This window comes from Lucilia sericata, unplaced genomic scaffold (assembly GCF_015586225.1).
Source record: "Lucilia sericata isolate MDLA Ls3-8-SP2 unplaced genomic scaffold, ASM1558622v1 Contig000085F_arrow, whole genome shotgun sequence".
Classification (NCBI taxonomy): Eukaryota; Metazoa; Arthropoda; class Insecta; order Diptera; family Calliphoridae; genus Lucilia; species Lucilia sericata.
The window spans coordinates 722084-746905 of NW_023994118.1; the positions used below are offsets into that span (position 1 = coordinate 722084).

The following is a 24822-nucleotide window of genomic DNA, read 5'->3' on the forward strand; positions in this document are numbered from 1 at the left end:
TAGAATTTGGAAATAATGAATGAGGGTGTATACTGATTTGAGTCGAATGAAAGGCAGACAATACTACAGAATCTTCCCGGGCATGAACACCAAACCATGGTTCTCAGATAAATCCCTGAAACTCAACCCGATACAAATCAAACAATTGAACAGGATAATTTCGGGTCACTCCTTTAGTCCACATTCTCTGCGGAAAATGCATGTCATTGACGACGATCTATGTCATATCTGCAATGAAACAGATGACGATTCACATATCTTATCCAAAAAACCCTCTACAACATCCAGAGGGCGGACTTTCCTTTGCTTGAACGATACAATAGCACCACCCAATTTTTTGGCGAAAGAGGTATAGAGGATTATATTACTTTAGTTGAATTCCTCGGTCGGATAGACATGAAACTGTGAGAATTGATATTTAAAATTATTGGTGGCTTTATATCCCTGGGATCAGCCAAATAAATCTTCCATCCTTCGCTTATGCGAAGGGGCACGAAGTAATCTTAAACCGGAAAAAAAGACAACTTTCGAGGATTAATTTTAATTTAATCGCTAATCTTTCACCTAAAGATTGGCCCTTAGAAATATTAACTTTAAACCTCGATAACATCAAAACCGTAAGGAATTTTGAGATTTTGGATAACTTTAAATTTTGAAAGTAAGAAAAGAATGCGTGTACCGAATTTCATCAAAATCAGAGAGTGTATGTTCAACACTTTTTAATATTACATATGAGAAAATTTACCTGAAAAAGCTTGGTTTAAAATGGCTATAAATTAACAATACGAGCTAACTTTTTAAAACCCTTTGGGGAATTGTCTGTTTTCATTTCCCGTTGGTCTAGTTCGGGAAAGATTCGAAAACCTAAAATTTGTTGCATAGTGTAATCAAACAACCATAGATGTATGTATATAGTACTTACCTTAATAATTTCCGAACTGTTTAGATCAACTGAGTCAGAATTACAGTAATTGCACAAGTATTGTAAAGCTTCAACTTCTTTCTCTAACCATACATAGAGTTGGTATCGTAACTGACCCCCATCAACTTCGAAACCAGTAGCTAATGTTGATAACTCCTCCATTAAAATTTTTAAACAAGCTACAAATTTAAGTTGCTGAGCCATTATATCTATTTTAGATCCATTATCAATCTTTTCATTATTTGGATGTGGGTTAGACAAGTAGTCATCTGTTGCTTTTAATTCTTCTTTGTTTATTTCAAAATGTTCATGTTCATCATCCTCGTCCTCTATCTCATCATTGTCATCCCATTGAATTTTAAAACCGTCATCTTCTTTTTTACTTAATGTCACAGGTGTTGACCAGTCAAAGTCAAGTGATGAACTTTGATCTGCTTTATTTGTTGATTGATTTCCCCATTCTATAATGCCAGTGTTAATAAGATCATTATTGACGCTGCATGTGGATTGAATATCTTCAAACTCATTTGAATCTAAGATTTTTGTCGGTAGTTTGTTTAATACTTCTAACGCTAACGCTGGGCAACCTGCCTTAAAATGAGCGTGTGCTGTTGTAAAATATAACTGCCTTTCTATAGAACTGATTGAATCTTCTATTTGAAGTTGTTTATCATTCGAATTTGATGCTGTCGCATCAACAGAGTAACTAAATCCAGATAAAACAACATGAGATATTTTTTTTTCTTGTGCCGATAGGGCTAGATTTTGACGAACAAGTAACGGATGGGTTCTTAAATAGATATAAAAATTAAATACATTAGGATTTGTGGAATGGTTTTCGGATTTGAAAATGTCTTCTTCTTTAAACGCAACGTGGCACTGACCGACGCCATTGATAAGTAGGGTATTTAAACTTTCTTGATACTTCTTTAATATCCAGTAGGTCATTGAACGTAAAAATGGATCGGGGTGTGCTTTATCTAAATTAAATGTAATAGATTCGTCCTCACTGCCTAAAACATGTTCACATAAAAGTTTTTTATATGTCGAGTTTTGGTTAATTTCCAAATCTCCTTCGTAAAGACGAGCAATTATAAGTGCTAATTGAAAATCGTCTAATTTATTAATGCACACTTCAATGGCATCATTAAGAGAATTAGCAAGCAAAAAAAATGCAACGGCATGTTCAAATCGTTGCTTGCCAAGCAACACAAACGCGTTTTTAAGGGCTGCTTTACGCCATCTGTCCTCTGAGAAATTGTTAGCAAAAAATTGTGTCATTTTTTCATCTCTCTTAGATCTAAAGAGGCCCCATACTATCGATTTCTTCTTCATCGCTAAATAGTATATAGCAGCGTCAAGAGGATCCTGTTTAAGTTGATAAGCACATTTAGCCAGTTTTTCCACGCATTGGCGCAAAATATTTATGTTACGTAACCAATAGCCCACACCCAAGTCTTTTAATGTGGACCATTTAAGGTCGCCTTTTTTATACGAAGGTATTAAATTTAAAAGTTCGTCTTCACTTTCCGAATGAAAAGCCCATACTATATTTGATGTTCCAATTCCATGCTTCTGAAATTGCGTCCTTTGATTTAAAGGCAAACAACGTAGAAGATAAGTATAGTGTTTCATAGCCATAAGAAATCTAAGACCACAATCATCTAAAGAATCTGTAAGCGAATTTCCTGATGTGTCTTTTGTAGTTGACAATTTTCCTGTATCGGATATAAATTTTTCCGAAAAATCTGTGTTGCAAGTAGACACAGTATCAGCCAAAGCTAAAAGATGCATTTGATCAAGAGACGAAAGACCAGGTAAATGTGTATGTGTTAATAGTCTTGATAGTATTTGTCCCTGGCGTGGACCAAAGTGTGAAATATTTTGTTTTTCTGGAAGTGATAATCGTCTATCAGTTCGCTTGTAATCGTTTTCGTTATCTAATAAATCATCCAAGTTATCCTCTGTAGTGTCCATTTCAAACAACTGATCGTAATCTTTAGCATCATCTGGTAAAACGTTTCCTTGTCCAGCAGATTCCTTATCTGCATTTAATAATACCCATAGTGGTAGTGGTGGAATTGAAGTTATTTCCGCGTAATCTAACATAAGTTCTTCGGGAATCTAAAATGAATAATAAAAATTAGTCATTAAAATTAAAATTTAAAAATTATTAATTTTGTGTCCTGTGATTACAAATAGCGTAAACATTTTGGATACATTTTATTGTGATACATATCACTTAATATTGGGTGTGGTCAAGTTCTTTCCGTTAACCAATGCATAATAATTTTAAGTTTGCTCTATATCAACAAGCATCCTAAGGGCCAATCTTTAGGTGAAATGCAAAAGTGGAAACAGCTGAATCAAAAAAAATTAATACAATTTTTGTAAATATAAACATTAAAATGTTCCATTTATTGATTAGTATAAATTATGCACACCCAAAATATATATTTTTTTTTTGGTTTAAAATTTAAATTTTCATTAATTTTCATATTAAATAAATGTTGTTTTGATAACAACAATGACATTTTCTGTTGTTTTGTATGGCAACACTGCGAAATTTAATCTTGTACTCAAAAACATCAAAGGGGATTACATAAGATTAAATTTATTTTTAGATTAACTAATCTGATTATTAATTGGCATTTGATTACCATCTCAAAAACCCGCTCTAAGTGTGCGTTTATTTATTATTTATTTTAACCGTTATGTTATATCAAAGTTATATATCTCGAGATCTATATCGTATTGACTTGAAATTTGAAGTATTCATTCAGAGTAATGTTTTCTATAGAATTTCCAAAAACCGATTTTCTACTTTTACCTCTTGCATCAATACCCAACATACCCGGGTATGTATAAAATATGTCAGTTATCAGACAAAAATTAAGTTACATTAAAAATTTTGAATTTTTTTATCTGAATTATATATATGTACATAAATCATTTAGAATGCGCATCTCTCACAAGCAATTTTTTCAATTACGGGTTGTAACACATAAAGAATTCGTCTATATCATAACAACCCGCTCTTCTATTTATATTATATCTTATAAGAAACTTTAATTCGTACCTGAGTAGTTGAACCTCTATGATCAGCCTGTAGATTGGTGTCAGCGGCATAACTAATTGAAAGTGTTCTTGATCTTGACCAGGATCTCTGTAAATAAAATAAATACGTTGTAAATACCAAAATCAACTATTCTTATGTTTATTTATTTTTGGAATCCAGACCTAGAAAAGTATTATTTGTAAACATACATACAAGTAAACAAACAAGTTCACGAGCAATAATTTAATTTAAATTTAAATTCATTCTTATTGCATTTTTATGGAATTTGGGTTTCTGTTAAAACAAAATATATTATAATTACATTGATTAATAAATCAAACCCCCGTATTCATAAAAATATGAATCGTTTAACTTAGGCTTATTATACAATAAACAATAAGCATTTATGAATATAGGTATAAATCTTTTGTTTAAAAGTTTTCTATTTTTGGTCACCATGTTAAGTTGTCTATTTTGTTTTAGAGCCAATCCTTAGGTGAACGTTTAGAAAATAAATTAAAATTAATCGTCGAAATTTATTTTTGAGTCCTCAGTTAGTTAATTTTGTTTGCTAGTTTAAGTGCCCAATGGATGTGTATTTAAACTTGAGCAAGAAATGCTGATGCCAAAAAAGAAATTAATAACAATTTTATAAAAATAAACATTAAAATATTCAATACATAGATTTGTATGCAGAATTCAAAATAAAGTTTTTTGTTTTTAATTTTAGTTTTTGTTAATTTTCATATTAACAGTTGTTTTATAAAAAAAGAAGATTTTTTTTATAAAACGTGCATTGTTTTGATAGCAAATAGTGACGTTTTGCCAACTCAAAAACCCGCTCTTAGTCACTTTATCTTACATATCTCGGGCTTAATTAATTATTAAATATTTATTCGGATTTTTGGGTTTAATGCCAATTAATAATCAGATTAGTTTATCATTATTTAATCTAATTTACTATTTTTTTTATTATGCCATTTATTATCCAAGTTTAATCTTCCTCCACGCTTAAACTAGTAAACAATATTAAATATTAAAAATATTCATAAAGAACATTCGAAAATTAATTAATCAGTCGGAATCGTTCACCTAAAAATTAGCTCTTACTGTTGTCTTAAATAAAGCAGAAAATGTAACACAAGTCTTCATTATAATCAAACACAACAATACGAATAACACGTAGTTAATCGAATATAATTTTTTATGAAATTCCACAAGCGTAAAAAGGAATGACTATCATATATCTTTGTTTGTTTTTTTTTTTTTTAACCTTTATGTCAATACCCACATACCCGGGTATGTTTTTATTGTATATAACTTAGTAAAGTAAAATTATGCTGATTATAATAATTTTATTCTCATATAAACAAAAATATTTAAGTTTAAATTTTAAAATTTTAATTTTTGACCATGACTTAGCAATCTTTTTTTGCAAAAAACTTCCCTACTTACGACAGCAAAAACAATTTCATTAATGCTAATCGATTTTATACACCTTAATAAATAATATATACAAAGTTTTGTTCAATTATCTTTCCCGGTCAATGAGTAATAGCTTCAGTCAAAATTTTACAAAGTCAAATTCTGCATAATGTACATTGTACGTTATGAGAGCGTTTTTCTTTAGGTTTTTTGCATATGATATTTTTGTTAATAGGAAAGCAATAAGAAAACTTTAAAAGAAATTGCTAAAATTTATTGGTTTATGATCAAAAACTATTTAATTTATATATACAGACGTTTTATTAAATTAGTTTTAATAATTATCTGAATTATACACTAGAAATGTATAAAAAGATGAAATAGCCATATAAATTGTATGACATACCCGGGTATGTTGGGTATTGATGTACGTAATTTTGCTCGGGTATAGACAAGACGGTGAAGTTAGTGAGTAAAAGAGCGTACTAACAAACACGAAATCGCAAGTTCGTACCCGATGTGTCGCTTATTTTTTTTGGGAAAATAATACAACTTATTTAATGTTGCATGTTTTGTTTCCAAAAATAATTTTTACATGTTATCTTAAGACTAGCAATTAGGAATGAATGAATTCCTTCTAGGACACATACTTCTAAAAATTACTAGTTACATGCATATATAGTTTATCAAGTAACCAACAAGAAAAGAGCTAGTAAAGTGACTGATTTTCTGTAACCGATATATGCGTTGACTACTTTGGACTTGCTTTATGACTGTATTTTTGTAATCCATGGAAAACCAATTGATTACCTCCTAAGACAATCTCATGGATAAATACTTTTAAAAAGTGACAAAAAAATTTCTAGGTAAATTTGAAAGATTAGAACTTCATTAAAAATTGTTTGTAGTTTGCCGCAACAAATTAAAGATTCACTAGCTACACTAGATATTTGTCTGTAAAAATAAACAAAAATCAGAAAAAACAATTGAATTTTTGCTAGGCCTTTAAAAGCTAGTTATCAGCCAATTTATGACATATCAATCTATCTGTTGTGAGTCCGCTGCATGACGTCGTTATTTGTATTGAGCCCGGCATGCAGAATAGGCGCTATATTCTTACCAAGTTTTTGTATATATAGGGAGCTTTTAATAATATAAGGGTTGAGACGATTAGAAATTCGTTTGTAGAGCTGGGTGTTCAGGATTTCCTGGTGTAATGGATAGTCTGCATGCCTAGCAGCAGAATTAAAGACTCGAACCTTGGAGATCATTGTATTAGGAGAAGGGTTATAAGAGGGACGTCACAGGGTGGTGTTTTATCTCATCAATGGCGGCTACTAGCGGTTGATGGTATTCTACAGCTATTTGAAACGAAATGCATGAAAATCGTGTTACTTATCAGTGAAATCATGTAGACTGCACTAGGTGGGCTCTTGATATGGGCGGGAAAACTTAACTAGTACTTTTTACCAGGCGGTATAAGGCCTGGTCTTTTATTGTGCATACCTTTCTTAACCCAAACATCAACTATCTGACGAATATAATACCGACAAATAGCTGTAAAAAATTTTTTAATTTAAGATGTTGTTAAAAGTTTGAGATTTTAATTACTTTACAATATTATAAGTAAAACTAAAAAATAAATTCCTTCCTTGGCATTACTCTACTCGACGTCTTCATGATCTTACTGGCATCGAGCTCGTACATGATAGAATAGTCAGACTGACCACCAACTTCAACGGCAGATGTATAGCATCACATAATCCCCATATTAATGACATGATCTCATCGTAATTTTACTGTAGTATAGAATTTTATCTTAATAGTTTCAAATAGTTTTTTGCTAAATTTTTTCCTTCATATAAAATAATAAAAATTCACTGTAAATATTGTATATATAACTAAAAAACATACTACTAAGTAGAAAAAACTTCCCCTGAACCATAATAGAAAAATAGAAGGTAGTGTCAATCTCTCTTTATTTTTTTAAATTCTACATCTGACATGCTTAAGGATTATGAAGTTTTCATAGAAATCGTTTTACCATATTAATTTGAAAAACTCCAGTTTTCCTTGAAGTTTGTATAAAAATTAAACAAAATTAAATAAATTTAACAAAATATTTGCATTTAAATTGAATTCAATGGTAAGATTAATAACATATTTAATATTAAACAGAAACTAATTATTTAAACAATTTAAACAGGAAAATATATTGAAAACTTGCAAGAAGATTTGCTAAAAGAGCTGGTGATGAGTTTGCTTTATATAAAAAACAATGCAATATCCACATTGTTAAAACGAAACTTGTCAAAGTGCAAATGTTTCCAGCATTACCTTCTTCTGTCTGGTCGACTAACGGATTGAATTTCCACGCAAACTAGATTATTCAAAACACAGAATAGACTAAAATTCAGCCTTTAGTACAGACTATATTCCTGAATACAGACAAGACTATTGTCCAGACTACAGACTAAACTTTAGTCCAGACTATGCTATAGTGCAGACTTAGACTAAAATATAGTCCAAATTATAAACTTGACCAGCCTATAGAATAAACTATAGTCCAGACTACAGGCTAAACTTTAGTTCAGTCTATGCACTAAGCTATAGTACAGACTGCAGACTAGACTATAGTCCAGACTATAGACTAAACTATAGTCTACTTTTGTATCAATATAAATATTTAAGACAAACTTTGATGGACTTGAAAGCTTTTAGTGTTACGAACCTCAAATTTTGCCAGAACTACATTGGCATCTGGTTGAATAATTGGAACAAATGGATAGTCATATATAGAATAGTGTGATTTCATTACACGTTTATAGCAGAAAATTATAGCCGTAGTTTAGTCAATAGTCAAGTCTATAGTTTAGGGTTTATTCTAGTCTATAGGTTGGACTATAGTCAAAACTACAGTCCATATATGAATATAATAAACTCATTATTGTAATAAAAATAAATTGAAAAATGTCTTATTTAAATCAGTGTGTTTTGGTTATCAGTACGTCGCAAAAATTAATAATAGAATAAATCTAATAATAAATTACAAATTCTTCACTAAAAATTCCTAGGAACTTAGCATAATTTTTTAAAATATGGCAACGCTTTATTCAGTTTTAATAAAAAAGGAAACTTCAAAAAACCTTATTAAAAATTAAAATTTTTGATTGACACTACCTTCTTTATTTTTATCATGCCCTGAACTCTTTATCCTAAAAGTAAAATGTAATACAATATTGTATTTCGATTAACATCAATATTGATGTTAATCGAAATAAATAAATAAAAATTTAATTATAAATTTTTTGTATTCTCCGGATTGACAAACTACCAACTAACATAAATCGTAAATATTTCAATAATATATACGGGTTGTTTTTAATTACCTGTCTTACAGAAGCATCATCACTCTCATTATTTACTCCTCTAATACTGGGAACACTCAAACAGCGAACTAAATGTGCTAAAATAGCTTTAACCCATCGGATTTTACCACAGTTCAATAATTCCATTAATTGTTTAGGATGATATTGAGGTAATACTGGACATGCTATGCGAGATGCTTGAAATAGACCAAAATCTGTCATATAGTCTTCATTTATAGTTGGATCAGATGTACTCTGTATATTTGCAGAACTAGTGCCACCAACTTTCTTTTTGTCTTTCGATAGAAGTTGTAGATTTGCAGTGCTTACTTTACTCATTAAAGGCATAGAAGCCGCACTTTTCAATCTAAGTTTAGATGACTCATTCGCAATCGATCTTAAATCTTCATCTCTTAAGTTTCTGGTATCAGAAATGTCTTCGACACTATGTTGCTGACTGTATCGTGGTTTCCATTGTGAATAAACATGCATTTCTGAATCCATTGCAACGACCAATATGCCGTCCCGCACCCACGAAATTTGCATAGGCAAAGGAGGCAATCCATCGGCAGTTTGTAGATCAATTTGTCGCAACTTCATCCAACGTATTTCATCATTAAAATGAGGCTGTGCCAGTGAGCTGGCTTTACGTAGAATAGGACGATTAGCTGATCTGGATTCCTTCATAGCTTTTATGTTCGCTTGAGCAATGTCGGATGAAACTGGGGTGTATAACAGAATTTTACTTCCAACTGCTACTGTGAGGATATGGGATCCATCCTCTTTAGAAACCCAATCAAGTTGTACCAAATGTTTTTGCGTTAAAGGACATGTATTGCCATTTTCTGCAATGCTTTTTCTCAATGATTGTAAAGTACTAAAACTAGGAACCGCTAAAAGACCAGTATGAGATTTAGTGTTTATCTCTGGCGTAGAATCTCCACTACGAGGAGACCTCATTTCATCGTGAACAGTAAAATTATGTAGAACTTGGTTAAGCCTTTGCTTTTTTTGGAGAATTCGATTATCATGCAAGTAACTTAGATCGATGCCATGGTCAATATTTATTCTAGGTAAGTGTATATTTTTCAAGTGTATAGTGTCTTCAAGAACCCACTCACTTCCACCCGAGCTTTCGCACTCAAAAATACCAACGCAAAGGTTTATGTATCTAGAATCTGGATCTCCGCATTTATTAGGTCGCGTAAAACTCTTGCCATATTTATAAGCGCAGGCAACACGACCTGAATAAGCAGCGCTTATGTTTAATGGCTGTCCAGGAATTTCTATAGCAGAATCCTGCTTTTTACTAAACATTTTCCACTCCGACCATACATATTGATTTTGATCGTTCGAGAATTTAACATTACCATCGATGCTAGTAGATTCACATTTCCAAAATCTAGAAATAGAATCGGAGCATGCTGTGACTATAATATATGGAGCATAACAAGCTGGGTATATTGAGGACGAGCTAAGATGTCCAGCTGCTGGTGATGCATGTATTACATCAACACCATCAGGTAGAGGCAATTCTTGAGTACAAACTTTTTCAGTTGTTATAACAATGTGAGGAGGCTCAACATTATCTCCCTTATCAGTTGGTTCTGCTGCGTCTATATTAACTTCGGAATATTTGCGATGCGCATCAATATCTTCAACTTCTTGAGTAAGATTGCTGTCTGGAACATACATTGCTGTTTCTGAAAGGAACGATTTCTGTTGCTTTGATGATATTACAATACGCCACATGTGAATCGTACTTCCTTTAACTGTTTTCTCTATTATAACAATGTAAAATGGTTCTTCGAATTCAGCGTTCTGTTGTAGATCTACCATGGCGTCCATATCATTTTGATTACTGCGTTTGGCAGTAGTATCATTTGTTTTCGATAGCTCTCCTCCAGTTATTAACTGAGCTTGAAAGACATGCAAAAATTGAGTGTTTTGCCAATCATGCTTTGCATCAGATATGGGATCCAACTGAATAATACAACCTGGACGAGCTGTGGATTGTTGTGATACTACCTTAAGTTTGTCGTGAATTGCTGATTTCAAACCCTTAATTGTTGATGATGCATTCGAATACAGAGATGAAACCGATTCAGATTTTTGTAACTTAGTTACACATTCAGATGCTGAAATTTCAGCTAATAATGTTCTGGCGTCTATAACAGCCTGATACACACGTAAATTTTCTCCATCACTTGCTACAAAACAAGCAGAAGGAGAGTTGCTATAGCTTCCAAGAGTCGTGCTAGGCAATAATGTGGGAATCCAAGCAACATTACTGAAGGCCGATATTTCGGGAGAATTAATACGAGCAAGTTCGCTAACTCCTCCTGTATGGCATAGCGGTCCTACAGAGTCTACCCTCCATAATATTAATTCGGAACAGAATCCTGATGTAGTAAATACGTGATCCGCTTCGTTTAAACCATTTGAATCGAAATTTGATCCACCACTTGTTGTAGATTTATTTTCACATTCTGGCAAATTATGGTGAGACGTTGATACCAGTAAGGGTAAAACTGGATGGCAATTTATGTCGTTTACACGGAATCTGTGACCGGATACGCGACTAACATGACCAATACTCAGAACTTGTGTGAATTTTGTTTTATATGCAAATGAAAGTTGCCATAAATTTAAAGTGCCATTCGAGTGTTTGGTAACCATAGACACGGATGGCGAAATATCCGTAGATATACTTCCTGTTTGGGATTCTTTAGTTTTGTCATCGGAACCGTCATTCTTATCACTGCCTTTAGAATCTTGAACAGAAACATCATCGTTTTCATCTTCATGCTCATCTGATTCGTCTTTCATTAAAATTTCCTCTTCTTCTGATACATCGTTGTCCTTACTTTTAACATTATTTGCAATTTCTCGAAAAACTAAAGGATGTGTACCAGTATTATACAAGCTAACCATTGTTGACATAGACATAGAATCTCCAAGTGGGAAAGCATTCGGAATCCTGGTGGAGAACGAAACCTGTGCTTGTCGAAATGAACCGGGATAATAATCGTCCAGCCATTCAACCACCCAGATTAAGTAGCTTCCATCTACTGGATGAACAGCAAATAATAAATCTGGACTCTGATGCCAGTCCCGCAATAAACAGTCAATTTTTATATCTAATGAATCGGTTAATTGATTTACAATTGAATTGTTGTCATTATTCAATGAATTCAAGGAAGTAGTATTTGACATAGAATTGATATTTTGCAAATTTGAAGCTTTACTCTCGTCGCCAGTCGCACTGTTATCGTCCACAGACACCGATTTAGATCCGTTGCGTACATATTTCTTTTTTGCTTGTCCACCATTAGAGTAGTTGTCCATTACATCAGAATTGCCCGTTGCTGTGTTATTTTCCTCATCAATCACTTTTTTGGTTAACTCTTGAAGTATAGCTTCAGCTTGAAGTGTAAAATTCATTTCTTTGTTATTTAACCAATGAAGAATAAAGTTGTTCTGTGTTGAAGGATCGGAACTACTGGAATGCATTGATGGAACCAAAGGTATGTCCGTTTCAGCATTTATAGATGCAGCCAAATGAAAATGAACTCCTTGTGATATTCCAGTGCCATGGAAACCATACGAGTGAAAATCATGAACACTACATGATGACGGAAGCGATGGTATAGGCCCGGGATAACTATTGGCTACCATATTTAGAGTGGATGCTCCCACATTTGCACCATTTTTAGCGTGACGGCGTATGTGGAAGCAAGTTTTCATGTGTTTGAGCCTCTGCATAAATCTATGTTTGTGCCTATGAGTTCTGAATTTTGGGTTTTGTGAGGCTAAAGGATCAAATTGGGTCATATTTATGAGTCCATCATCCGGTAAAACCGTTTCTATCCAAATACGGCAAATATTATCAAGACAGGAAGTAACGATCATATTAGAAACAGATCCTTTTGGCATATATTTGCTAGTTTTACGCCATATTATATTTGTAACTGCTCGAGGATGTGCAATATAAACATAAGTAAAATTAAGCTCTTTTCCTTCGTCTTTAGTTTTAGATGTATTTTTTGATGGAAACAAAACTAAACGAAAAATTAAATAGGTTATTTATTTATTAGTTAATTATCTCAACATCAGGTTATCGCTTATTAAGAATTTATTTTGTCGGTTAAAATAATATCTTATAAAAACGATAAAAATATATCCAGTCATTGAGAAAATGGTAAGTTGAAAAAGCAAATTATTTATCTTTTACAGTTTTAAAAGTGATATCAGTCTACTTCTTTTTAAAATTAAATATAAAAGGTTTTGCATTATAATATTTTTAATATTTCAGAAAAGCACCTTTTAGTAGCATTTCACATTATTATTTAATAAATAAATTGATGAAAACTTTAAAATTCAATAAATTTAAACAAACATCAGTGCCAAATTGGAAATTTTATGTGGATTCATTCCAAAAAAGTTGTCATTTACCTTTTTTTGAAGAAGAAAAATAGAAAAAATAATGCCACTTTCGATCGGAATAGAATTCTGTGACAGGCGATCTTCAAATTTCATCAAAATCGGGCTACGGGAATCGGGTTTTTTCTCAATTAATTCGTCGTTCGTCTGCATAAGAACTAGAAATAAACCTATTGTTTAGTTTCGCGATACGCAATGATTGTGTACATTTTGATTTATAGAAGTGTAGTTCTATTTCTGAAGACGAATAATCGATATGATTAGCAGAGGAAGATTTTTGTACCAAAATGACCCGGAAAAAAATTTCATAATTTTGTTATAACCCTGTACATATGGATGTTTCACAAACCAAAATGATTAATTCCTTCATACAAAAGATAGAGTAAATTGGAAATAAAGTATAAATTGTTGTATAAAATTCCACTAAACCCTTTTTGTCGTTTTGTCTAATATATTCGACATTATAATATACTGCTTTTAAATGCATTTTTGCAGTAAAATATTTAGGATTTTATTATATTTATAATGTTTTTCTAAAATGAAAATTTGTCTTCGTTCTTAAAAATAACGAACGAAATTGGTTTTACATTTTTTAACATAAAAATAAATTTTCATATGAGTGACAACAAAAGAGCTTTACAGTCTGCTTCCATTCCCCGACAGCCGGTTCAACGTACCGGAATGACCCGAAATTTTTCGGCCAAGGGCTGTCAACCCCAGCAACAACTTCACATTTTTACCAACGGAGCAACATCTTCCGGCATTGCTGCTCCGTATCCTATTGGTCCGTGCCGGAATCGAACTAAATCCCGGACCATGGTTCTGTACAGTTTGCCAGAACCGGTTGCATCATATGTCCACCCAATTACGGTGCAACGCTTGTTTGGGCTGGTGTCACCTCAGAAACTGCTCTGGACTAAACCATCATCGGGAGTGGTCGGAGACTTTTGTCGCCCCATGCTGCCAACAACAGCGACGAAATTCATTGGCATCATCGACATCGTCATCGTCGTCATCATACGAACAACAACCCTCGCCGCTAACTCCATCGATTGCGGTCCAGAGACCTGGGGTGATATCCATATTGCAGTTTAACTGCAATGGCCTCCAGAGTAAATTACCCGAGATAACCAGATTTATGCAGCAAAACAACATCGTGGTCGCTGCGGTCCAGGAGACAAAACTGACGAGTAATTCCAGTCTGCACAGTTGTAACGGTTACAACGTTCTCCGAAAAGACCGCACCAGAAGCAACGGTGGGGGCATTGCATTTATAATCCATAACACAGTGCAGTATAGAGCTCTTTCCCTCGATCACAACGCTAGGGACCAATACCTTGAAGTCCAAGGTATTGCAGTCAGATCGGGGGAAACCGACCTAGAGCTCTATAATGTCTACATTCCGCCAGTAGCCAGCTGTCCATCAGGCTACCGTCCCGACATTAGGACCTTATTAGACGGCGATATGCGTCTAGTCTTTGGGGACTTTAACGCGCATCATCACTCTGGCACTCTAGTCTAGGGGAAGACCAGAGGGGCGCGTCACTGGCGGAACAAATTGACGAATCCACCTTCTGCACACTAAATGATGATGCCCTCACACGGATTATGGGTAACTGCGCCAGCTCTCCAGACATCACAATAGCGAGCCCTGATCTGATAAACTACGCAACTTGGAGAGCAGTAATTTCTCTAGCCTCAGACCACTTACCCATAATCGTTTGTCTGGATCGACCCAATGACTTTATCGTCTCTGAACGCCGTCTCTACAGCAGACTGGCTCGGCTTCAGAGAATTCACTGATCGCATCTTCAATGATCTTCCAGCTCCTAGCAACGTACACCAAGCAGAGAGCAAGTTCCGCGAAACTGTCATCGCAGCAGCAGCCCGCTTTATTCCTGCTGGTCGACTATCTATAGTGCGGCCGCACTTCCCAGCAGAGGCAGCGAGACTAGCAGACGAGCGCGATATCCCCCCTATTGTTTAACTTCTACCTCTCTAAACTCCCCACACCCCCACAAGGGGTGGAAGTTATATCTTATGCGGACGACTGTACCATTATGGCGACGGGCCAAAACGTTGATGAGCTATGCGATCGAGTGAATGGTTATCTCGGAGAAATACACAACTTCTTCACTGGACGTAACTTGAAACTATCATCAGCGAAGTCTTCAGCTACACTTGACGAAGGAGGTAAACTTGAACCTAGGCGTCGTAGTCGATGGAAACCAAATACCGACTGTGAACCACCCAAAGATTATGGGGGTCACCTTTGACAGCCTGTTTACTTCCTCAGCTCATGCCACTGCAATTACGCACAGATTGCGAAGTAGAAACAAGGTCCTCAAAGCGCTAGCCGGCAGCACTTGGGGAATGGTCAAAAAAACCTTGTTGGCTACCTATAAAACAATTGGCCGGTCAGTGGTCAATTATGCTGCTCCAGTGAGGTCTCCTTCGCTGAGTGATACCCAGTGGAGAAATATTCAAAGCTGCCAAAATGCAGCCCTACGGACTGTAACGGGCTGCATGCAAATAACCTCAGAGCACCATCTACATCAGAAAACGAAGGTCCTCCCAGTCAAGGAACATAATGTCATGCTGACTAGACAGTTCCTCCTGGGATGTCACCGGAGGAGTCATCCCAACTTTAACATCACACAGTTGGATGCTCCCCCGAGGCATGTCAGGAAGGACCTTCGTGTATACGAAGAGAGCATACGAAGTTATGTTCAAGATCCCTTAGATCGGAATTCGTATACTGCAGCTTTGAACGACATTCATAGAGACGCCATCAATACTGCGGTTTCAGGTTACCGCATGAATGTCGTTCTTGGAGGTCGCCCACCGCCCATAGCAGAAAGAGAGAAGAACCTGCCGCGGAAAACAAGAGTTGCTCTGGCACAACTGAGATCGGGATGGAGCAACAGGCTCAACGCCTACTGTTCCCGCATAGACCGTGCCGTCCCCAATATATGCCCAGCCTGTGGACAGGGTCCCCATGATACCCACCACATATTCAACTGTCCAGCCCACCCTACTTCACTTAGCCCAATGGATTTATGGACTAACCCTATTGAAGTAGACCAATTTCTTGGCTTGGACCTAAATATTGAACCCCCGGATTAAAAATTGTATAGTTTAAGCTGTTACAACAACAACAGTCTGCTTCATTCCCCGACAGCCGGTTCTACGTACCGGAATGACCCGAATTATTCGGCCAAGGGCAGTCAACCCCAGCAACTACAATACAATTTTCTGCAGCGGAGCAACATCTTCCGGCATTGCTGCTCCGCATCCTTTTGGTCCTTGCCGGAATTGAATTAAATCCCGGACCATGGTTCTGCACAGTTTGCTAGAACCGACTGCACCATATGTCCATCCAATTAAGGTGTAACTCTTGTTTGGGCTGGTGTCATCTCAGGAATTGCTCCGGACTTAACGATCATCGAGAGTGGTCGGAAAATTTTGTCGGCCCATGCTGCTTACAACAACGGCGAGATTCATCAGCGTCATCGACAACAACATCGTCATCTTCCTACGCTACCCCTCCGCCCTCTACCTTGCAATCACAACAACAGCAGCAAATACAACAGCACACAGTGGTATAGGAAAAAAAAAAGAGGGAAATAATTCGGTAACTTCTAAACGGTTAATCCGATTTTAATGAAATTTGGTATGCACAAAGAGGAGGTGTTGTCGAGTTTAGGTTTTGAATTTGGACCTTATAGGCCAACCAGGGGCCCGGCGGGGGGTCCTCAAATTAGGACACCTCGGCTATGTTAAATTTTTAAAACGATCCTATTTCTTCATTTGAGTTCCGATTTAAAAAAAATTATAGAATATAGAATCTCCTCATCGAGCACTATAAAAAATGTCGTCGTAGCAGTAAATTATCTCTTATAGTTTAGGAGATATTCGCATTTGAATATTAAAATTTTAAAATTTTTACCGTCCTTACTTTAGTTTTTTTGATAATAGCAGGTCCAAATATTTCCGATTTTCGCCATTTTTTTTTATTTGCTTAACAACAAGTTTATATACCAAGCAGTGAAAGAATTATGTAAAAATCATGACTGAGTCCAAAGTTATAGGCATTTAAATTTAAAAAATTAAAAAAAGGCGATTTTTTGTCATTTTTTTGGGAAAAAAGTATCTTTTTCTTTTTAAGTTATCTAAAAAGTTTCTAAGAAGATGTATATAGAATTTATACTTTTTGGAAAGCTGACTTTACATAAAATACGATAAATGAAACAAAACCTAAAAATTTTTGATACCGAGTGGACCAGGTCCATCCAAAAAAACCCTATTTTTTATGGAAAATTAAATTTTGAGCAAAAATTCTCAAATCGCATAGTCGATATCAAATTATAGTGACCTGTTTTATATGACCCAATAAGTTCTTAATCATTTTGTAACGGGTTTCGATAACCCCGCCCCTGGTATGGATATAATAGGCAAAAAACCAAAAAATCCCATTTTTGGGATTTTTTAAAACTTTTTTGGGAATTCCGGGATTTCTAATAAGAAAATTCGAAATTTTTATTTAATTTTGAATTTTGAGTAAAAAAATCTACCTAACTGTAAAATTTCATCAAAAAATATTCATAAATAAAATTTTTATTGCAATTTGAAAAATTTGTATCTTCGCAAAAACTGAATAAAAAACATTTTTTAATTTTTTTTAAAAAAAGTATTCCGCGAATTTTTTAATTTTCAAAAATTATATACAGTTTTGAAAAATAGACAAAATTACCTTTCCATTGATATATAACATGCCTACCTAATGTTTTTTAAGTGACAAATTAATTAGGGAAAACTCAACATCTTTTAGAAAATTTGCCTAGCACTATTATTTTCATCCATAAGGTTAACTCTTAAATTTGTTACATATATGGATGAAAATAATAGTGCTAGGTAAATTTTCTAAAAGATGTTGAGTTTTCCCTAATTAATTTGTCACTTAAAAAACATTAGGTAGGCATGTTATATATCAATGGAAAGGTAATTTTGTCTATTTTTCAAAACTGTATATAATTTTTGAAAATTAAAAAATTCGCGGAATACTTTTTTTAAAAAAAATTAAAAAATGTTTTTTATTCAGTTTTGCGAAGATACAAATTTTTCTAATTGCAATAAAAATTTTATTTATGAATATTTTTTGATGAAATTTTACAGTTAGGTAGATTTTTTTACTTAAAATCCAAAATTAAATCAAAGTTTCGAATTTTCTTATTAGAAATCCCGGAATTCCCAAAAAAGTTTTAAAAAATCCCAAAAATGGGATTTTTTAGTTTTTTGCCTATTATATCCATACCAGGGGCGGGGTTATCGAAACCCGTTACAAAATGATTAAGAACATATTGGGTCATATAAAACAGGTCACTATAATTTGATATCGACTATGCGATTTGAGAATTTTTGCTCAAAATTTAATTTTCCATAAAAAATAGGGTTTTTTTGGATGGACCTGGTCCCCTCGGTATCAAAAATTTTTAGGTTTTGTTTCATTTATCGTACTTTATGTAAAGTCAGCTTTCCAAAAAGTATAAATTCTATAAACATCTTCTTAGAAACTTTTTAGATAACTTAAAAAGAAAAAGATACTTTTTTCCCAAAAAAATGACAAAAAATCGTCTTTTTTTAATTTTTTAAATTAAAATGCCTATAACTTTGGACTTAGTCATGATTTTTACATAATTCTTTCACTGCTTGATATATAAACTTGTTGTTAAGCGAATAAAACAAAATGGCGAAAATCGGGAATATTTGGACCTGCTATTATCAAAAAAAACTAAAGTAAGGACGGTAAAAATTTTAAAATTTTAATTTTCAAATGCGAATATCTCCTAAACTATAAGAGATAATTTACTGCTATGACAACATTTTTTATAGTGCTCGATGAGGAGATTCTATATACGAAATTTTTTTTAAATCGGAACTCAAATGAAGAAATAGGATCGTTTTAAAAATTTAACATAGCCGAGGTGTCCTAATTTGATGACCCCCCGCCGGGCCCCTGGTTGGCCTATAAGGTCCAAATTCAAAACCTAAACTCGACAACACCTCCTCTTTGTGCACACCAAATTTCATTAAAATCGGATTAACCGTTTAGAAGTTACCGAATTATTTCCCTCTTTTTTTTTTCCTATACCACTGTGCAGCAGCAGCAACAACAATTACCGTCGCCGCTAACATCCTCGATTGCACTCCGGAGACCTGGGATGATATCCATATTGCAGTTCAACTGCAATGGCCTCCAAAACAAAATTTCCCAGATAACCCGATATATGCAGCACAACAACATCGTGGTCGCTGCGGTCCAGGAGACGAAACTGACGAACAATTCCAGTCTGCAAAGTTGTAACGGATACAACATTCTCCAAAAAGACCGCTCCAGAAGTAACGGTTGGGGCATTGCTTTCATCATTCACAACACCGTGCAGTAAGAGCTCTTTCTCTCGATTCTAACTCCAGAGACCAATATCTTGACTTAGAGCTCTATAATGTCTATATTCCGCCTGTAGCCAGCTGTCCAGCAGGCTACCGTCCCGACATCAGGACTTTGTTAGACGGCGATATGCGTCTTGTCCTAGGGGACTTCAACGCCCACCATAAGCTCTGGCACTCTTCTTTAGGTGAAGACCAGAGAGGTGCGTTGCTTGCGGAACAGATTGATGAGTCCACCTTCTGCACCCTTAATGATGATGCGGATTATGGATACCTGCGCTAGCTCGCCCGACATCACCATAGCGAGTGCTGGTTTGATGAACTACGCAACATGGCGAGCCGTAGTTTCTCTGGGATCAGACCGCTTACCCATAATCGTTTGTCTGGATCGACATAACGATTTTATCGTCTCTAAACGCCGTCAATACGTAAACCAAAAGAAAGCAGACTGGCACGCAGAGATACAAGCCGAGACGGCTCAAATCGGCGGCGGCTGGCCGCCGGTAATATTTTGCAAGCCGCGCCGCCGCCGATTTCTTTCGGCTCAAAAGCTAAGCCGGCTTAAACGTAGCCGCTGATAAATATTGGAATCGCACATGTATTTCAGAAAATAATTTCACCAATTTGAATAGAGTTGCCACTATTTTAAATTCTTATGGCAAATTGAAAAAAGTTGCCACACAATATTGTGCTAATATTAAAAAAGTGAAAACTACTATAAATGTCCATTTTCTTCAGAAAAAACCTTATATAGAGATAGGATTCTATATAACAGACTATTATACAGAGATTTTTCAAAGATGGCTAGATCACTTGAAGAACTGCAACCTGAGTTCGGGTGTTAGTAAGTTGTGGTCTACACTTCGATCTCTCTCCAAACCGACGAAGAAGGATGACAGGGTCGCTATTAAGTTTGCGGACATCCCCATTTCCGACCCTGAAGTGTGCTCGCGCGCATTTTGCCGACAATTCATTGAGCACCCTGAGAGAGACAAGGCAAAACGAAGTATTGTTCGCAAACTTCACAACCTTCCAGTCACGGACATACCACAACCCTTCACCCCAGCTGAAGTTGCAGACGTCATCAACAACGCCAAACCATCTAAGGCGATTGGCCCCGACGGAATATCCATGCTGATGTTAAAACACCTTGGCGAGCGGGGAGTTGAGTATCTGACTATGGTCTTCAACAAGTCAGTGAGCAGCCTCGTAATACCCGAAGCCTGGAAAAAGGTTAGAGTCATTCCCATTTTAAAACCTGGAAAAGACGCGACAGAGAGACAATCATACAGGCCGATTTCCCTTCTATCACCAGTCGCGAAGACTCTTGATGCTCTTCTCCTCCCCCAGCTGTCCAGCCACCTAACAGCATCTTGTCACCAGCATGGCTTCCGCAAAATACACAGCACCACCACAGCATTAACCGTCATTGCCACTCAGATCTCACAAGGCTTAAATCAGCAGAGGCCCTGTGAAAGGACGGTCCTAGTGGCTCTTGACCTGTCGAAGGCCTTCGACACCGTCAGTCACGCCACACTCTTCGAGGATATCCTGCAATCCACAATGCCCAACAACACGAAGAGATGGAACGTAAATTATCTGAGTGGCCGTCGTTCGTGGAGTTTAGTGACAGACGCTCCAAACCCCGTAGAGTTAAACAAGGCGTACCTCAAGGTGGAGTACTATCGCCACTTTTGTTTAACTTCTACCTCTCTAAGCTCCCCGCACCTCCACAAGGCGTGGAAGTGATTTCTTATGCGGACGACTGTACTATCATGGCGACGGGCCACAACATTGATGAATTATGCGTTCTGGTGAATGGTTATCTCCACGAAATACATCAGTTCTTCACCAGCGAAGTCGTCAACAACACTTTTTACCACCTGGATGAAGGAAGTAAACTTAAACCTTGGCATCGTGGTCGATGGAGTCTAAATTCCGACCGTGCACCACCCAAAAATATTGGGGGTCACATTTGATAGCCTCTTTACTTCCTCATCTCACGCCACTGCAATCACGCACAAATTGCGAAGTAGAAACAAGGTCCTCAAAGCGCTAGCCGGCAGCAATTGGGGTATGGATAAAGAAACCTTGTTGGCTACATATAAAACGATTTGTCGGTCAGTGGTTAACTATGCTGCTCCAGTGTGGTCTCCTTCGCTAAGTGATACCCTGTGGAGAAACATTCAAAGCTGCCAAAATGCCGCCCTAAGGACTGTAACGGGCTGCCTACAAATTACCTCGGAACATCACCTGCACGAGGAAACGAAGGTCCTTCCAGTCAAGGAACACAATGTCGTGTTGACTATACAGTTCCTCCTGGGATGTCATCGGAGAAGTCATCCCAATTTTAACATCATACAATTGGATACTCCCCCGAGGCATGTCAGGAAGGATCTTCGTATATACGAGGAAAACATATGCAGATATGTGCGGGATCCACCATAGAGACGCCATAAATTCCGCGGTCGCAGGATACCGCATGAATGTCGTACTTGTAGGTCGCCCACCGCCCATAGCAGACACGGAAGAAAACCTGCCGCGGAAAACAAGAGTAGTTCTGGCACAATTAAGATGGGGATGGAGCAACAGGCTCAATGCCTACTGGTCACGTATAGACCGTGCCGTCCCCAACGAATGTCCTGCATATGGCCAGGGTCCTCATGATACCCACCACAAATTCAACTGCTCAGCCAACCCTACTTCACTCTGCCCAATGAATTTATGGACGCATCCAGTTGAAGTAGCCCAATTTTTAGGCCTGGACATTGATGTAGAACCCCCCAACTAGATTATTGTAGTTTTAGCTGTTACAACAACAACAACAACAGTCTGCTTTTCTGAACCATTTTAGATCTCACAAGAACATTTAATTTTATTACGACCAAGTTTAAAATTTGGTTTTTATATAACATTTTAAAGTTTTCCTTTAAAATGTCTAAAATGAAATGGGCTTTTTCTGTTGTAACAGGACATTATTGGCTAAGTCATTTATGAAATTTTCAATATTTTTTCATATCTCTTAGAAAATAAAAAACATACCCGGGTATATGAATATTGACGGAAAATATTATTAGAGTGTGAAAATATACGCAATTCAGCCGTTAAACAATTCTCGTAAAATAAATTTGCAATTCTAGGTACTAAAATCTGCGCTCTTCTAATTGATATACTAAAGTTAAAACTTTTAAACAAGGGTTACGGTCTTCAATTTTAAATAATCGTATGAAAAAAGTAATACACCGAATCTTTACAAAATTCACAAAGCTATATTTTAAAAATTATTCAACATATTGTGAAATATGATTTCTCTGCTCGACATTGTATAATGTATATATGTAATGTGGTTTATCCTAGATAAACCTTTTACAACTTCAACTCCATATAAAACTTGTAAAATAAGAAGAGTGTTTAAGTACAAATCGATTATTTGCGGTATTTTTCCTCTAAGTGTAAATCCTAATGATTTACTACTTTAGTTTACATCTTTGATGGAAAACTATTATTAATTCAACGAGTAAACCGCTAACTGTATTTAAACTTTCTTAGCCTCCACACTTAGAAATAAGTTGTTGTTTGTCACTCGTCATATAGAAGCCTTAAAGAGCACTTCTTGTTGTGCATACATGCTTAAAGTAATATATAAATAAAGGAAGACAAATCTTCTAATTTTATAAAACTAATAATTCTTTGTGTTTTATTCTTTTTGTGCATTTACACTGAACCAAATCGGATTGACGCCGAAACAAAGAGAATAAGCTAGTTTATATCTGATATGAAGAGGATAATGAATATTTATTGAAAAAAATTTCCGTAAAGTGTGCAATACCATTGAAACAGTATAACTAATATGCGAACTGAAATTAAGATTACTATCCAAAATAATTCCCAGAAATTTAATTTAATCCAAACTCAATAAAAACATCGAAATTAACAATCTTATGTTTAAAACTTTGTACAACTTTAACTTTAATACTCTTCGCAACTTACAAGCAATCGTCTTCATTTTAGGAGATGTTACTCCCACTTTGCAATCTTTACTTACAGCAAAAATGCTTACCCACTAATCAGATACATTCTTTAATTTTCTTGTCTCTTGAAACTTGTAATTAATTCACAAAAGAAAGATTTCAACTTCTTCACCCACTACAACAGACAAATGGCTCTACTGTAGTAACCAATTCTCGAAATACAATGAATTTTAGGCCTCATCAATATATGTTAAACCTTTTATATATTTTTAGAAATTTTTAGTTAGTATAATTCAAAGACAAACAAAATTGGTTAATTTTAATATTGAAATACTTAAAAAATAATTTAGCTTTTCAACTTAAGAAGTTATAGTAGCAATTAATAATAAAAAAAAGTAATTATATTAACTGGGATAAACTTACTTTGTTTGTTTTCATACCAAATTTTAACAAGTCTATCATTACGGCCGCATGTTGCAAATAAAGTTCCATCAGGACTAAACGCCATATGGTATATAGGAATTGCCGTTTGACATGACCAAATATTTTCCCATACTGTAGAATTTTCTATGGATTCATTTGTAGGAGTTTTATTATCTCTGTCGCCTCCAATGACAAATTTAACACCTAAAAATTAAAAATAAATTATTATGTATTATTATTACTCTTTTACAACATCTTCAAAGGAAATTATTCTAAATACATAGCCAATAATCTAAAATTTGTTCAAATCATGGAGAAATTCTCAAATATATTTCCAGATTGCAATTGTTTATATGTATATGTATGCACATTAAATACTTGTCACACAACAAGTAAGAGTTCAATATTCGCCTTTTTCGAATCTTATATACCCTTTATCATAGTGTGTTTAAAATAAGTTTTATTTTATAACATTTCAAAGTTATTAATAATAACTTATGTAAATAAATATATCCTTTTGTAGGAGCCTGAAACAAATGAGATATTTACATAGATTTATCGTCCTAGCAAAGTATTATTAATTTCTTAGAGCGGGTTTTTGAGTTGGCAATCAAATGCCAATTAATAATCAGATTAGTTAATTAATGTTGTCTGATGTCTGATGTTAATCCTCTTTGATGTTTTTGAGTACAAGATTAAAATTCGCAGTGTTGCCATACAAAACAACAGAAAATGTCACTGTTTGTTATCAAAACAATGCATGTA

The 24822-nt window shown here is 35.1% G+C and overlaps 1 protein-coding gene across 1 annotated transcript in view; it reads right to left on the reverse strand.

Annotated features, from left to right (window-relative positions):
- The window catches only part of LOC119599707 (dmX-like protein 2), a 107238-nt gene that overhangs the window by 67197 nt on the left and 15219 nt on the right, over positions 1-24822 (reverse strand). The window contains exons 4-7 of the mRNA XM_037949601.1: positions 24058-24261; positions 8795-12834; positions 4002-4088; positions 923-3046 (exon numbers count right to left, since the gene is read on the reverse strand). Of these exons, the coding sequence (XP_037805529.1) occupies positions 923-3046; positions 4002-4088; positions 8795-12834; positions 24058-24261 (6455 nt within the window). The remainder of the gene's footprint in view (positions 1-922; positions 3047-4001; positions 4089-8794; positions 12835-24057; positions 24262-24822) is intronic.